Raw genomic sequence first — 17,790 nt, 5'->3', positions numbered from 1 at the left:
ACATAGCTATCAGCAGATAAAGAAATTTTTATTTAACAGTGAACACTGCTTCTGTGATAAAAGCATGAGGTAGAATCAGTTCAGTTCAGTTCAGTTCAGTCGCTCAGTCGTGTCCGACTCTCCGCGACCCCATGAATCACAGCACGCCAGGCCTCCCAGTCCATCACCAAATCCTGGAGTTAGAATAAAATTATGTAAAATATCATTACCCTTCAGATTTTCAGCTTATTTTTATAAATGTCTAGAAAATGCATATAGCGTTAGAGATGATTTGAGAAGAACAGGAAGAATTAGAAGAGAATTTTGAAAAGCTACTCTGGAGGTCATTTGGTTGATTTATTATTATCATATTTATTCCTAAAGGCGCAGTCATGATAATAGGAACTAGATTCCTACATATACAAAACTAAAATGATTGAGGAAAAACCTACAATTCCACTTAGTTAAATATTGATGACGATAGCATGAGGTTTAAATATATGTAGAAGAAAATACACATCATTATGTTAACAGTGACCGCATCTGAGCAGTCAATTTTCTGGTGCCTTTTTCCTCACATTAAATGTAAAATTACTCTTTGGGATGTTCACTGCTCATAGTTGTGAAATTTTTTTCTTATGATGAGAGCTTTTAAGGTTTACTTTCTTAGCAACATTTAAAATATGCGAGACAGTATTATTAACCATGCTGTACATTACATTCTCATGGGTTATATATTCCGTAACTGACAGTTTGTACCAAGGTGTGTTTTTAAAATACAATTGTAACTTCCATCATTTCTAAAATGTTAACACTAATTGCTTACTATCATCAATAATACTCAGTGGTAAAGAATCCACCTGCTAATGCAGGAGACACAGATTCAATCAATGGGTCAGGAAGATCCCCTGGAGAAAGAAATGGCAACCCATTCCAATATTATTGCCTGGGAAATGCCATGGACAGAGAAGCCTTATGGGCTACAGTCCATGGGGGTGCAAAAGAGTTGGACACGACTTAGTGACTTAAAAACAACAATCGCCAATATGAGGTCAGTGTTCAGAGATCCCTGATGTTTTCTCAGTGTTTATTGGAATCAGGATTCAGGTAAGTTTATGTATCTGTAATTAGTTTAGTTGTTTCTTAAGTTTTTCTTTCTTGCTTTTTAAAATTGAAAGCCATATTTTATTGTGATATAGTGCATATACAATAAAATGCACAGAACCTAAGTGCAGAGTTGGTTGGATTTTTGACAATTTTGTGTATTTGTGACAACCATTCAACTCAAGATATAGAATATTTTTATCTTCGTTTACCAGAAAGTTTTTTGTGTTTCTTTCTAATGAGTCCCCCCCTCTATTCCAAGCAGTGAGCTTTTATCACCATAAATTACCTTTCCCTGTTCTTAGATTTTATATAAGTGGAATCATATAGTCCCTTTTTTGTATCTGGTTTCTTTTGCTCAATAAAATGTTTTTGAGGTATTCTTTCATGTTGGTACATGTATCAGTAATCCATTCCTTTTTATTGCTAGTATTTTATCATATGCATCTACCAAAATCTGTTTATCCATTCTCTTGTTGATAGATATTGGGTTGTTCCAGTTTTAGGCTATTTTGAATGAAAGCTGCTAAGAACATTCTTGTACAGGTTTTGTTTTGTCTTGCTTTGCTTTTTGACATGTTTTCATTTTTAGTGGATGAATACCTAGAAGCAGTATAAAGTTAAATATACGCCTGTTCTGACCTGCATGTTCAGACCCACAGGGTAGTCACATGGACGGAATTTAAGAGAAACTACCAAATAGCTTTTCTAAGTTGTATCATTCTACATGCCCACCCCACAACGTATAAGAGTTTCAGTGATTCCATGTCCTTGCCAACATTTTGTATTTGTCTTTTTAATCATAGCCATTCTAGTTGTGCCATCTATTATCTTACTGTGGTTTTATTTTGTATTTTCTTGATGACTGTTGCTGTTGAGCTTACTGGCTCATAGAATAACAAAATCAATGGAAAAAACACAAATGACCTAACAAAAAGTGGGCAAAAGACTCGACCTGTCATTTACATGGTCTATCTATCCATTACTTGGCCTATTTATCCATTTACCCAGACCTTTTAAAATTTCTCTCAGTAATGTCTTTTCATCATTTGCAAGTATGGAAAAATACAATTACCTTCTATATGTTGATCTTCTATCCTGAGAACTTGTTAAACATACTTACTAATTTAAGTAGGCTTTTGGAAAATCCTTTGTGATTTTCATGTTGTTTCTGAATAGAAACAAAGAATATAATCATTCTGATTTCAGTATTGACCATCTGGTGATGTCCATGTGTAGAGTCTTCTCTTGTGTTGTTGGAAGAGGGTGTTTACTATGACCAGTGCATTCCCTTGGCAAAACTCTGTTAGCCTTTGACCTGCTTCGTTTTGTACTCCAAGACCAAATTTTCCTGTTACTTCAGGTATCTCTTGACTTCCTACTTTTGCATTCCAGTCCCATATAATGAAAAGGACATCTTTTTTGGGATGTTAATTCTAGAAGGTCTTGTAGGTTTTCATAGAACTGTTCGACTTCAGTTTCTTCAGCATTACCAGTCAGGGCACAGACTTGGATTACTGTAATATTGAATGGTTTGCCTTGGAAACAAACAGATCATTCAGTCATTTTTGAGATTGCATCCAAGTACTACATTTTGGACTTTTTTGCTGACTATGATGGCTACTCCATTTCTTCTAAGGGATTCTTGCCCACAGCAGAGAAACAATGGAAACAGTGAGAGAGTTTTTTGGGCTCCAAAATCACTGCAGATGGTGACTGCAGCCATGAAATTAAAACATGCTTGCTCCTTGGATGAAAAACTATGACCAACCTAGACAGCATATTAAAAAGCAGAGACATTACTTTGTCAACAAAGGTCTGTCTAGTCAAAGCTATGATTTTCCAGTAGTCATGTATGGATGTGACAGTTGGACTATAAAGAAAGCTGAGTGCCCAAGAATTGATGCTTTTTAACTGTGGTGTTGGAGAAGACTCTTGAGAGTCCCTTGGACTGGAAGGAGATCCAGACAGTCCATCCTAAAGGAAATCAGACAGTCCATCCTGAATATTCATTGGAAGGACTGATGCTGAAGCTGAAACTCCAATAGTTTGGCCACCTGATGTGAAGAACCAACTCATAGGAAAAGACCCTGATGCTAGGAAGATTGAAGGAGGGAGGAGAAGGGGATAACAGAGGATGAGATGGTTGGATGGCATCACTCACGTGATGGACATGAGTTTGAGTAGGCTCTGGGAGTTGATGCTGGACAGGGAAGCCTGGTGTGCTGCAGTCCATGTGTTTTCAAAGAGTAGGACTGAGAGACTGAATCCTGACTGATGAACAGAAACAGTTTTACTACTTCTTTTCCTGCTGTATGCCTTTTACTTCTCTGTCTTCATGCACTGTTAATGTAGAAAATTATATTGATTTTTCAAATGTTAAACCAATTTTTCTTCTTGGGATAAAATTTATTTGGTCATAATGTATTAACCTTTTAATATATTGATGAATTTGATTTGCCAGTATTTTGTAAAGGATTTTTGCAGGTTATGAGGAGTATTGGCATGAAATTTACTTTTCCTTAAATGTCTTCGTCAGGGTTTTTGTATTAATTATACTGACTTTGTATGGTTTGGAAAGTGTTTCTTCCTCTGTTTTCTGAAAGAGGTATAAGACTGTGTATTTATTTCTTAAATCCTTGAAAGAATTCACAATGAGGGCATCTGAACCTGATACTTATTTTTGTAGATAAGTTTTAGTTTATGGATACAGTTTCTGTAATAAATATAGTCATTTGGATTTTCTAGTTTTTATTCTGTCAGTTTTAGTCAACTGTCTTTTTTAGGATGTTAATTCACTTTATCTAATTTGCCAAGTCATTGGCATAAAGTTGTTTAAAATATCCTCTTGTTATCCTTCTAATGTTTATAGAATTTATAGTGATGTCCCTTCTAATTGTTCCTAATATTGATATCTTTTCTGTCCTTTTTTTCCTTGATGTATAGTCTTTTATTGATGTTTTAAATTTTTTCTAAGAACTAGTTTCTGGTTTTGTTGATTTTATGTATTTGCTTTCTATTTCATTAATTATGTTTACTGTTTCTTCTACTTAACTTTGGGCTTAGCTTTTTAGCTTTTTAAGGTAGAAACTTAGACCATTGATTTTAAATCTTTCTTATTTTCTAAAATAATATTTAAAGCTATAATTTCTATTGTAAGTACTGCTTCATTTGCATCCCACAGGTTTTGATACCTTGTGTTTTTTTTAATCATTCAGTTCAAGATATTTTCCAATTTCTCTTGTGATTTCTTTTACCCATGGGTTATTTAGAAGTATGTTATATAATTTTCAAATATTTGGTGATTTTCAAACATACCTTTTTGTTATTGGTTTCTAAATTAATGCTGCTTTGGTCAGAGAACTACTAAGATTTTAATTCTTTGAAATGTATTAAGATTTGTTTTACAGCCCAGGATATTGTCTCTGTTCTTGAACATTCCATATATTTTTGTACATGATGTTCATTGTGTTGGGGACAATATTCTATAAATGTCAAAATTTCAGCTCGTTAATTTTCCAGGCTGTTGGTTTTATTGATTGCATTACCATGGGGTCATTTAATGTTCCCTAGTCCTCTGTATTTCTTGTGAAGTATATCTAGAAGCATTCTCAGACTTCATTTCAACTTTTTGGAGCCTATTTCATAATGCAGTTTTCAACTCTTTTGAGTAAATACCAAAGGACACAATTGTTGAATTATATTACAAGAATATGTTTAGTTTTGTAGGAAACCACCAAACTGCCTTCTAAAATGGCTCTTGCTATTTTGCATTCTTACCTGCAATGCATGAAAGACTTATGTTGCTCCATGTCCTTGCCAGCATGTGATGTCAATGTTCCAAATTTTGACTATTCTAACAAGTGTATAGTAGTATCTCATTGTTTTAATTTGCATTTCCCTGATGACATATGATGTGGAGCATCTTTTCATATGCTTATTTGTCATCTATATACGTTTTTTGAGGTATCTGTTAAGGTCTTGGTATGGTTTAGAATCAGGTTTTTTCTTCTTTTTTTTTTACTGTTGAGTTTTAAGCATTTTGTATGATATGAAGAACAATCCCTTATCAGATATCTTTTGTAAAATTTTCTTTCAAATCTGTGGGCATAGAGTTGTTATCCTTTCATTAAAAAATATAATTTGACCCACTGCTTCTTTTTTTAAAAATTGAATGAGTTAATTAATGACACATTAATAGTTGCAGCTTATTACTGCAGAAAGTTGAAATGAAGTCTGAGAATGCTTCTAGATCTAGTTCAGAAGAAGTACAGAGGACTGGGGAACATTAAATGACCCTATGGTGATGGAATCAGTAATGACACTTCAGTAGTTGCAGCATGTGGGCTCTATAGTTACAGCTCCCGGGCTCTAGAGCACAGGCTCAGTAGCTGTGATACATGGGCTTAGTTGCCCCAAGGCATGTGGGATCTTCCTGGATCAGGGATCAAACCCATGTCTCCTGCATTGGCGGACAGATTCTTATCCACTGAGCCACCAGGGAAGTTTTGCCCCTCTACTTCTTAAATAAATGGTAACAAATGATATAAGCTTTTCTCTTTCTTGGTCCCATTTTAGTAACATGGACAGCTTGTCTTTCAAGGACTGGTAGAAAATTGTGTTTATTTGAACCATGTCAACAAATATCCTATGACCCCATTCAGTCTGGGTAACCACCTCCCAATATCAAGCAGTTTCTCAGCTTAATTATAATATAAATGCTTTTTCATGTATTTGATTTAGCCAATGTTGGATCCTGTATAGTGTCTGAGGGTAGATGCCAGGTCTATTTAACTCATCAAATAAATTTTAAACTCTATTTGTTTTGGTACATTTTTTGAGATTTGGGACTGGTTTAGGGTAAGAGGGTATAGAGGTAGGTGCCCAATAAATGATATAGCCTCTCGCTGATGATTTTTTTGAGAAGTACTGGTATATATTTCACAGTTATAAATGCATTTTCTTTTCTTCTACAGTGACGGGATTTGATCTGTGGGGTGTAGTAGTGGCTACTGGTGTGGTCTGCACATTTTACTGCACTATGGTATGTCAAGAACCTTAGTTCTCCTTTTATCCTATACAGTTGCTTTGCAAAATTAAAAGTTTCAATCAATGCATGCTGCAGTCTGGGTTGTTTATATTTCCTTCACACAATATCTTATTTTTTATAAGGAATATTCAGTCCAGGGTAAAATTTGATCCTTTGTAAAACATTGATCATAACTGATATTTTTTCTTCATTTGAACCATGCAGTGGTCCCCAATCTCATTTCATAATTTGCTCTTATTGTCGTCATGTTATTATAGCTATGCTCACAATATTCCTTGGCTTAGTAACCTGAGATAATTTCCATTGCCTATAAGCAGGAGTGACAGTCAAAATATGTAAGAACCAGTATGGCATGGGCACTGATATTATCATTAATGCTGATCCTTAGCAGTGGTGCAAGTCTTGTGCAACCTGTGATACTCTAAGTCTTAATACTTTAATTGCTCGATGATGTAGAAGACAAGGTTCACAAAGAGGGACTGGGTCAGGTTCTGGAGGGGGATACTTGGGTAGTGACTAGTACAAAACAATTTTAGTTTTTCAGTAACTGGTATGTGCTTCTTTGTGCTCATCCACTTACCAATACAGAAGCTGTAGGAGAGGCGGGTTTGATCCCTGGGTTGGGATGATCCCCTGGAGTAGGAAATGGCAACCCACTCCAGTATCCTTGTGTGGAAGATCCTATGGACAGGGGAAAACCTGGTGGGCTACAGTCCCGGGATCACACAGAACTGGATCCCCTCAGAGCACACACACATACCATCTTTGTGCATACTGTTTGACTATCAGTCCTGCCTATAGGATAAAATCTGTGATACTGCAATTTGACTCTGAGTTGTCTTCCTAACAATATCCCTACACCACTCCACTTTGCTCCAAAATATATATCTGGACACACTAAGCATGCCATGTATTTTGAATTCTAGGAGCCTAGCAGGCTACAGTCCATGGGGTCACAAAGAATTGGACATGACTGAGTGACTAAGCACATGCTTTTTGCCCATGCTGTTTTCTCTGCTGGGAGGACCTTTCATTTTGGATTCTGTTTATATTTGAAAGTTTGATCTAAGTACTACCTTCCTAACTATCTCTCTCTTGGGTGCACTTCTTGGCCAAGATTCATGTTTTCCTTATCTTTGACCAGGAGAGTGTATAAGCATGTAAGTGCTTAATAATGTCTGGTAGAAGCATTAATCCTAATACACTTTTTCCTCAAAGGGTGGTCTTAAAGCAGTTATCTGGACGGATGTTTTTCAAGTTGGAATCATGGTGGCTGGCTTTCTATCTGTGATTATAAAGGCTGCATTGATTCAAGGTGGAATCAGCACTATTATAAATGATGCCTCCAATGGAGGAAGATTAAACTTCTGGAAGTAAGTTGCTTTTTGGTTAAGTATTTACTTCTTGGTTAATAAAACATTCCTTTTTTTTTTCCTGTAAAAAGTCTCTTGGCTGAAATAATAAATTTACATTAGAAAACTAACCATTAAGGTCATGGTACAAAAATTTGAAGCTGGCACACAAATGTGTAAGGAGTTTTCACTTTAAGGGTGGAAGCAGTCACAGTGCTGAGGGTGGTACTTCCTCCTGAGAAGGGGTTGATAGCAAAAGAGTATTTTCTTCCAGAAATTAAAATCTGAAATATGTTGAAAGGTAGGGGTAGGGAGAGAAGGGAAGATATAGTGGAGAGGTAAGGAAAGGAAACCTCTTAAGAGAAAAGCACTGACAGATAATGATTCCATTTTGACAACTCTTTGTTTCAAGCAGCTTAGAGAATTCCTCTTTTAATATGGCCCTGGAAATATATAGTATATTATTATTATATATGTGTATTTTATATTTGAATATTATTTAATGTACATTATGTAATATTAAATATTATTTCTAGAATATTGACTAGAGAAGTTATGGCCAATGCCCCAGGTATCAGCATTACATAAGATATAATGTCTTCAACAACTATTCAACTTTCTTAAAGAAGGTTAATGGAGAAACTAGATATTTCATCACAAATATATCACACAATTTAAAAGACTATTTAAAACACTTTATCTTTTGGATTGATAGTGTCTTCGTTATACATCATGTTCAATGTACATGTTGAATGAACATGTTGAATGAACATGTTCAATCATGTTCATGTTCAATGGGCTCATTTTGACATGAATCAGCTAATTTCCTTTTTAAACAGCCCTGCTATGAGATAAGCAAGCTGAAATCACTGGCAAGAGGAAAGAAAATCACTTTACACTTGGCGGCTCTCTTCTGGTTTTCTGAAAGAAGGTGTTAGTGTTTGAGAATAAAGTTAGAAATTGGACAGGGTCAATGTCTTAATTTGCAAGAATGAGTTACAGTGAATCAACTCCAACTGTTCTCAATATATTTAAGGAAAATAGAGCCTCCAGTTGGCTTAGCTTAGGCTTGATTCCATCCATTAGCTAGGACAGAGCAGAACATTTTGATTGACCATCATTTAGACTATTTAATGGAGAAATGGTTATTTTCCCAAGGCAAACCTAGGTTACTGTTACTAAAAGTGTTAATTTCTCAGTCATGTCCAACTCCTTGTGACCTCATGGACTGTAGATCACCAATCTCCTCTGTCTGTGGGATTCTCCAGGCAAAAATACTGGAGTGGGTAGAAGAGTGGGGAATAGATACCAAGAGGCAGAAACAACCAGTGGCCACTCGGTAGACCTGGATTACTTCCAAATCTCTTCCTAGTCAGCTCAGTTGAGGGGAAAGGGTATGGAGTCAATCAATTTTTCTGCAAAATAACTGTCAGTTTATATGAAGGGTAAACACATTGCTGCATTGAAATAATAACTCATAACCAGTAAGAGAGTCCAAAAAGTAAAAGATTAGACATGTTTATGACCCTTACAAGGTTTCCAACAATTAAGGAATAATGAAAAGCCTTATTGTATATCCCTTGTTATTCAAATATGTTTTGAGAATATGATGGTGGACAATAAATCTGCTCTGGGTAGGATAAACATAGAGAAGGATTTTGTGTTGACATTTTCCATACTGTCTATAGTTGGCATATGTATTCTGTATTGTCAAAACCAAAACCACTAAATTGGGTGTTTTAAATCTTGTCTTACTTTCTTCCAGTAACTCACAGAACCCTTTGGCTCTTGACATTTATTAGCTAGTACAGTAGCCACTTTCTTTATGGGAGAAAGGGCCAACACCCTTGAAACTCTTAGACTTTGATATTAACTATTAGAGAATGGAATAGAGGCTCTCATCTTTCCATTAGAATGCTGAAAACACATAAAATTGTAGCACTTTACCCAAATGAGCTCAAATATAAACTTTGAAGTGAAATTTCAGAATTTCATAAATGCAGAATGTTTCCATTAAAGCTAATTTTGCAGAAAATTTTCAAGCTTATATTGTGTATCAGAGATGAACAGACTCATTCCTTCCAAGATGATACAATAAGAAAAATTAAAGATGTACTGAATGTGGAAGTGGAGCTTTCTTTGTAATTGTATTTTGTTTAAGTGCCGTAATGTGACTTCCAACTATGAGTATGTAGTTTGTGCACATAGCATTTTAAGATCATGGTTATAATGACATGGTAGTTTTAAACATGAAACCCTTTAAACTGCATTAATTGAATTCTTCAGCTTGAATATAAAGTAGAACTGGAACTATAAATGTTCTGGGAGAGGAATTATACACACGAAATGTGTCAATATTATGTTTATTTCAGTACCATATCTGTTGCTCCAGTGTACCTAGGAATTGCTTGCTCTGTCTTTCTTCAGCTTCATGCTCTTCTTTGATTACAGCATGGCAGACTTGTTTAAATAATTTCCTGTGGCCATGGGAGAACAGTTTCTATAAATGTTCACAAAGATTGAAACATTCATTTTGCCCCCAGTCCTATCCAGAATTTCCAAATCTCTGAAAGTATCAATTTTTTAATTTCACTGAACTTAAGTTAGAAATATTTTACCTTTTATATTACTTTTCAATCTGTACATATTTGTGTGTGTGTATATATATATATATTTGTTTATATTTATGTAAGTATACATTGCTTGCTTCCAAAACACTCTAGAAAGATTTCTGTAGTAGTTTACTGAGAGTTCAAACTTGTTTTTTGTTTGTTTTCATTTAGCTTTAATCCTAACCCTTTGCAAAGACACACATTCTGGACGATTATTATAGGAGGGACCTTTACGTGGACGAGCATCTATGGTGTGAACCAATCCCAAGTGCAGAGATATATTTCCTGTAAAAGCAGGTTCCAGGCAAAACTGTAAGCCAAACTATGGTATATGAATTGTGAATAACTATGAATTGTCTTTATGGATGCTCAGACGTCAAGCTTTGCTGGAGTTTGTCTTTTGTATCATGAAATTCTAAGAGATAAATGATATTCTTACAAAAGGATCACATAGAACCAAGTGGTACTGTATGTTTTGAATCAGATATTTTAAAATATTTATATCAAGAACCTCTGTTTCTTTTGTCTGCCTTCTGATGGATGAAGATAAGAGACTTGTGCAAGCTCCCTGATGGAGGGACTGGCTATGAGGAAAACTGGGTCTTGCTCTGGTGGGCAGAGCCACACTCAGCAAATCTTTAATTCCGTTTTCTCCTGATGGGTGGTGCTGTGCTCCTGGTGGTCCAGTGGTTAAGATTCTGTGTTTCCACAGCAAGTGGTGAGGGTTTGATCCCTGGTTGGGGAACTAAGATCCCACATGCCACATGGTGCAGCCAAAAGAAAATTTGTATCAATTATTAAGTAAAACACACCTTATCAAATAAATAGGCATTTATTTTGTATCTGTTTGTATAGGGAAATATAAGGAATAAAAATTATAAATATATGGCTCTTATAATAAAGGACAGAGGATGAGATGGTTGGATGACATCATCGACTCAATGGACCTGAGTTTGAGCAAACTCTGGAAGATAGTGAAGGACAGGGAAGCCTAGTGTGCTGCAGTCTGTGGCGTTGCAAAGAGTCGGACATGACTTAGTGACTGAACAACAATCATGAAGGAACACAGCATCAAATTAGGAAAATATATGCAACTATGTGAAAAATGAGGTATAACAGTTTCCTGAAACAATGTAAGGGAAAAAGTAGAGGAAATGTTCTAGAGTACTGTACTGCCAGATGTGTTGTTTCATTTTATATTCAGACACAGTTATGGGTTTATAACCTGGTTCTAACACTTGCTACTTGAGTAATGGGGTGAGTTTCTTAGACTCTCTGAACTTCAGTTTCTAAACTTATACAATGAGCATATGACACATCTTGTGGAGGAATTATAAAATACTGTGTTTGTCATGTGTGTGGTAGGGATCCAGTAAATGTGAATTCCCTTTTCCACCTCAAATCCTGGGATGTGAAGGCAGGGATGAATGAGAGATTCCTGTTGAGCAGGCAGGTCCTGAAGGAAAACCACATATGGGTCGGTAGAGAAGAATGGGAGAGCATTCCAGGTAGGAAGAGTGATTAACAATCTTGGTTTAGTTTCAGGTATATAGCAAAATGACTCAGTTATACATATACATGTATCTATTATTTTTCAAATTCTTTTACCATTTAGTTTGTTGCAAAGTATTAAGCAGAGTTCCCTGTGCTATACAGTAGATTCTTGTTGGTTATCCATTACTCATTAGGCAGTAACAAAACACACAGTGAATGTAGTCAATCAAGGGAAAAGACTAGAAATCTGTTGTTTGGGACTTCCAGCAGGTTAGATTCTCCTGGAAGCAGACTTTGAGATGGAGGTTAGCATGCCAGAGTCTCCTAGGGAATTACCACTGTAGAAGAGAAGGAAGGGGAGATTGGCCAGAGGGAGAAGGTAGACTGAAATGCAGTCTCAACAGAGGCCTCAACAGGAGTTTTAGAGCTGAGATGACCCTTCAGGCTATTCCAGGTTGGCTTGAGGGAACTCAGCCTTTAAACCTCTAGATCCAGTCATTGTTTTGTGCAGGCTGCCCTGGGGAAGGAGATAAGAGTTGGTGGTGGTGTGTACACCTCTCTTCAGTCCAGATGTCCACTGTAGTACCCCTGGGAGAGAAAACCACAGCCACCTTGGTGGAAAAAATATTTGCTATCAACTGCTTATTAAAATAGGGCTTCCCCGATAAGACATAGCATTCAATGATATTAACACTAGTAATATCACTAACTCCCATTTAACAAGGGGTTATTACATGCTATTGTACTATATGATAGACACTGTTTTATATTTCTAGCTGTCAATGAAGCAACTGAGGATCAGAGAGGTTAATTTACTTGCTCAACGTCACATGTGGTAGAGAGAGCGAAGATTTATGCTCAGGACTGACTCCAGTGCTATTACATAAACCTTTACATTCTACTGGAGCACATACCATGTATTGAAATGCTGAACATTATTTTGGAAGATACCTGTCTAGGAATGCAGGTTTGCCTTTCCTATTTAATGGATGGCATCACAAAACACATTTAAACAACTTTGGTGGGTTGCTATGTAGATGCTAACAATGTCAAGCAGTTTATAACTGCATCACTTTAAAAGTGAAAATGAATAATAGTCACTGCTCTGTTGACTATTAAAGTCTCTATTTCATGACAAAAGGTCCTGAAGTAGTGTAATTTTGTTACAATTGTTCTTTAGTCACTAAGTTGTATCTGACTTGTTTGCAACCCTGTGGACTGTAGCCCACCAGGCTCCTCTGTCTGTGGTATTTCCCAGGCAAGAATACTGGAGTGGGTTGTTCTTTCCTTCTCCAGGGGATCTTCCTGACCCAGGGATGGAACCTGCATCTCCTGTGTTGACAGTCAGACTCTTTACTGCTGAGCCACCAGGGAAGCCCAGAGTAGTGTAGTTAAACATTATAAAGCTAATAACACCAATGGAACTCTGACCAGGAGGATGCATTCATTCGGTGGCAAAACCCCATCTACTCCAAATATTTCCAAATACAGTTTGATTGACCTCATAAATAGAAGGTTAGGCCGGAATAAAAGAAGTAGCATTTTTGACACCCAAAAGAGAATGAATGTTTATTGAATATAGTTCATTAAAGTCTCTTCTGTTTCACAATTTTCTTCATCTTTGAGATGGAAATTAAAATTGTCAATTACTTGTTTGTTTTCACTTCATTAGGTCTCTCTACGTCAATCTCGTGGGACTCTGGGTGATCCTCGTCTGCTCAGTGCTTTGTGGACTTGCCCTCTATTCCAGGTACCATGACTGTGATCCTTGGACAGCCAAGAAAGTGTCTGCACCAGACCAGGTCCAGTACCATGTCTTTCTTACATACAGTAATGACGTCCCCAAAGTTTATTAGCTGGGAGGAAAGAGTGTTCATGTTCTTGTAAAGTAATAGCAAATAGGCACATTATTCATTTTTAGTTTCTATAAGCATTTAGAAATTTTTTATTTTAGCAGACATAACAAGAATGAAGAATGCTACTTCCAATGCTGAGAGATTTCCCTGGTGGTCCAATGGTGAAAGATCTGCCTGCCAATGCAGGGGACATGGGTTCAATCCCTGGTCCCGGGATGATCCCATATGCTGCAGAGCAACTAAGCCTGTGTGCCACAACTACTGGAGCCCGTGCTCTAGAGCCCATGCTCTATAACAAGGAAAGCCACTGCAGTGAGAAACCTGCACACTGCGATCAGAGAGTGGCCCCTCTCACTGCAACTAGAGAAAGCCCAAGTGCCCTGGCAAAGACACGGTGCCAAAAATAAAGAAAGAATAGAAAAATATATGGAAATACCTGGAAAATTTTTCAAGGCAGTTCATGCATTGACAGTTCAGTTCAGTTCAGTTCAGTCGCTTAGTTGTGTCCGACTCTCCGCGACCCCATCTGTAATACAATTGCTTAATTTGTGAAAGTGAAAGTTGCTTGGTCATCTCTGACTCTTTGTGACCCCATAGACTTTACAGCCCATGGAATTCTCCAGGCCAGAATACTGGAGTGGATAGCCTTTCCCATCTCCAGGGGGTCTTCCCAACCCAGGGATTGAACCCAGGTCTCCCACATTACAGACAGATTCTTTACCAGTGGAGCCGCAAGGGAAACCCAAGAATACTGGAATGGGTAGCCTGTCCCTTCTTAACTGGATCTTCCTGACCCAGGAATCGAACCAGAGTCTCCTGCATTGCAGGCAGATTCTTTACCAACTGAGCTATTTGTAACCTAGTGTAATTGATATGATTACTTCATGCTAGCCTAGCCTATACCCTAATGAATGAATTGTTATAAAGTCTTGATGGCATACAATATAATAGTCATATTCATAATATAGTGTTAGAAACATTGTTGTGTGTTTTTTTTAAATCACTTACTTGTGATTGGTTGTTGCAGTTTCTGCAGTTATTAGAGAGAGACATACTGTGCGGTAACACAATTCTTTGAAATCAGTAATAAAACAGTAAAAAAAACCCTAACATGTTGTTTTCATATTAAATATCACTCACGTCATACCTGTGTAAGAATAGGTTATCCACTTCAACAGTCATGCATATGATGTTCTACATATATATTTTTCTATATTAAAAAAAATCTGCATATAAGCAGACCCATGCAGTTCAAACTCATTTTGTCCCAGGGTCAACTGTATAAGCAGCTCTAATTACATTTTCAATCCCGAATAGTGATTGAAGTTCACAGGTATAAACTTGAGTCATCAAGTGGAGTTAAATTAAGTGAATGCTTCAAGCACAGAGGTATGTAAAAATATTTCCTTTAAATTGATTTATTATTCCAAACAATGAGAACAGCTGCCTATTACTGAGCCTTTACTATATTCTGTGTGCTATACTAAGAACTTACTTAGATGATCTAAGTTTTGTAGCAACTCTATGAGGTTAGGATTAGTATTCCTATTTTACAGATGAGGAAACTGAGGCTCAGAGAAACTAAATAACAAAAGCCACATCTGTCTGAATCCAGAGCCTGTACCCTTAACTACTATTCTATTCTTTTATTTAAATTTTAGCAGGTAAAGAGTTTAATTGTTCATATTTGGAAATTTCAGTTATGTGGAATATCTTCCTTTAGTTCTTGAATACCACAAGATAAATGAGATGTTAATTAATTTTATTTCATAGCCAATAGTACTCAAGAGTAAATTTTGGAATTTTTCAGCTCATGCCTTATTTGGTACTGGACATTCTGCAAGATTATCCGGGACTTCCTGGACTTTTTGTGGCCTGTGCTTACAGTGGAACATTAAGGTGTGAACTAGGACTCTAATAATACAAGTTTTCACTCTTGGGATGTTTCTTTTATTATTGGATATTTGGGTGGATAAAGTTGAATTCTGGACATGGGCACAAATGGCCCCAAATAGGTAATTATTCCATGTCTCCTTTCTGTCAGTCTGACTCTTCTCTGTGAGGGTTGGCTGTCTGTTGTCACAAGGCTTTGCTTTTATCTTTAGTTCCTACTGTCTAAAACATCATCACATACCCCATACAGTCACAATAATGATAATCAGTCGATGATAAATTTTGCTGATGGTCGAAAATAAGGACCTATAGTCTTGGTTTAAAATATGAATGTAACTAAAGCATGGTCAAATGGAAAACTTAGAATACAAATCTCCTATTACATGCTGAATAATATATACTGTCCAAAGAATCTTGTTTTGTGTTTGAGCTTATTCATTGCACTTTGTTCCTGTGTTATTATTATCATGTACAACATATGTTAGTGAAGATCCAACAAATTAATATTATTAATATTTATGGTGAATATTAGTGAGGACTTATGATAGTCCTTTCTATGCACAAAGAAAAATGTGCTTTAAAGTCGTTATATAGTAATACTGCATGATCTAAGAGATTCTTTCATGGAGAATAAGGATTAATTGCAAAATGGAAGCAACATTAAATTATCCTTTCTCACTATTAAGCCTATGGATATGGATTTGCCTGAATCATTCTTGGATGATAGCTTCCAGAAAGAGGATGATGTAATTATTAAGAAATAATGTAGTAGGTAAAATAGATAAGAAAACAAAGTCCTGCTATATAACACAGGGAACTGTACTCAATATCGTATAATAAACCATAATGGAAAATAATATGACAAAGAATATATATATGTATATATTAATATGTACATACATATATACATATATATACTGAATAACTTTGCTGTATGCCAGAAACTACCACAACGTTGTACATCAACTATACTTCAATAAATAATTAAAAAAATAATGTAGTAGAAATCTGGTTATATTTCAGAAGTGACAATATGTTTTCCTTTTTCTTATTCCTAGTTAAGGTATTATTAAAGTTTACATATACATTAAAAATTTGATTTCCCTTTACAGCACAGTATCCTCCAGTATTAATGCCTTAGCAGCAGTAACCATGGAAGACCTAGTGAAACCTCGCTTCCCATCTCTCTCGGAAAAGTCTCTCTCTTGGATTTCACAAGGAATGAGTAAGGCTTCATTTCACAATTCCATTTTAACTCTGGGAGATCATTTTTAGAGATACCAGAAATTATTTTCCATGGAAAATAGTGAGTGTATGCATGCATGTGACTTAATGCTGTCATGGCCATATTTGCAATCAAGATTTGGGATATACTTGAAACAATTGTCCGGTGACCACAAAGAACAATTTCCAGGGGTCCTATTTGGCTAACTTTCTTTTCTACCTTCTTCTTATCCCAAATCTATGTTAGCATTCTTAGCTACAGTTAAAAATTCAACCCGTTTCCATCAAACACAGTTTTAAGAGATATCCTTAGTTTGGAACCAAGAGTCACACTTTCTCTCTATTACCTAAGAGGGCACTGACAGTTTAAGATATATAGTCTTATGTATATGGACTGAAGATAAAGAAGCAGAGTGTTATGATTTTTTTTAATCAGTCTTGATTGTTCTATCTGCATGTGTAGGCTGTCCAGGAGATAGTCAATAACATTGTATGAGGAATGCTCAACTTTATTCAATATGAATTCTCAAATTCATAGATTGTAGGATCTTATTAGGGGTTAAATATCATCTTGAATGGAAAGATATTTAACCTCAATTTCTAAATGTCCCAGATGCAGTATTTAACTCAGATAAACCTAGCTAGTGCACTTCTTCATTTTCATTTGGGTATACTTGTTTCAGGATGAATGACTAACAAATTTGTTTTTTAAAAAAGAATCTTTAACCTCAACTTAATAGCACTAGTAGACTGTCAAAGAAATAGTAAATAATATTCTGTTTTATACCACAATTCTGTATGTAATTGCCATGACTGTAGCCTGGAATACATACTTAATTTATATTCTTCAGTGTCCCCTAAATTTAAATAGCATTGAATTATTTTATTATGTACCTGATTTTAAGCCTGGAGCATAATTTTAAAAAAATGATATAATGCTTCCTTAAAGGATATTTAGCTAGGCTCATTATGGGATTGTTGAAGCTATGTGGTTTAGTAGAATAAATAGAAGCTTTTGAAGCCAGAAGACTTGCTGGCCTCACCAAATTGCTTCACTAATTTACTAACTGTTAGCCTCGAGCAAGGGCTTCCCAGGTGGCTTGATGGTAAAGAATTTGCCTGCAGTGCAGGAGATGTGAGTTCAATCACTGGTTTGGGGAAAATCCCTTGGATAAGGAAATGGCAACCTACTCCAGTATTCTTGCCTAGGAAATTCCATGGACAGA

At 36.1% G+C, this 17,790-nt stretch overlaps 1 protein-coding gene across 1 annotated transcript in view; it reads left to right on the top strand.

Moving 5' to 3' along the window:
- Positions 1-17,790, top strand: part of SLC5A8 (solute carrier family 5 member 8) — a 53,756-nt gene that overhangs the window by 15,889 nt on the left and 20,077 nt on the right. The window contains exons 4-9 of the mRNA XM_055395116.2: positions 6,060-6,127; positions 7,352-7,506; positions 10,269-10,409; positions 13,264-13,393; positions 15,258-15,346; positions 16,453-16,565. Coding sequence (XP_055251091.1) covers positions 6,060-6,127; positions 7,352-7,506; positions 10,269-10,409; positions 13,264-13,393; positions 15,258-15,346; positions 16,453-16,565 — 696 coding nt within the window. The remainder of the gene's footprint in view (positions 1-6,059; positions 6,128-7,351; positions 7,507-10,268; positions 10,410-13,263; positions 13,394-15,257; positions 15,347-16,452; positions 16,566-17,790) is intronic.

The sequence above is a fragment of the Moschus berezovskii genome, chromosome 6, assembly GCF_049115385.1.
Source record: "Moschus berezovskii isolate FMDL1 chromosome 6, NW_MosBer_1.0, whole genome shotgun sequence".
Taxonomy (NCBI): Eukaryota; Metazoa; Chordata; class Mammalia; order Artiodactyla; family Moschidae; genus Moschus; species Moschus berezovskii.
This window is presented reverse-complemented; position numbering and strand designations above follow the sequence as displayed.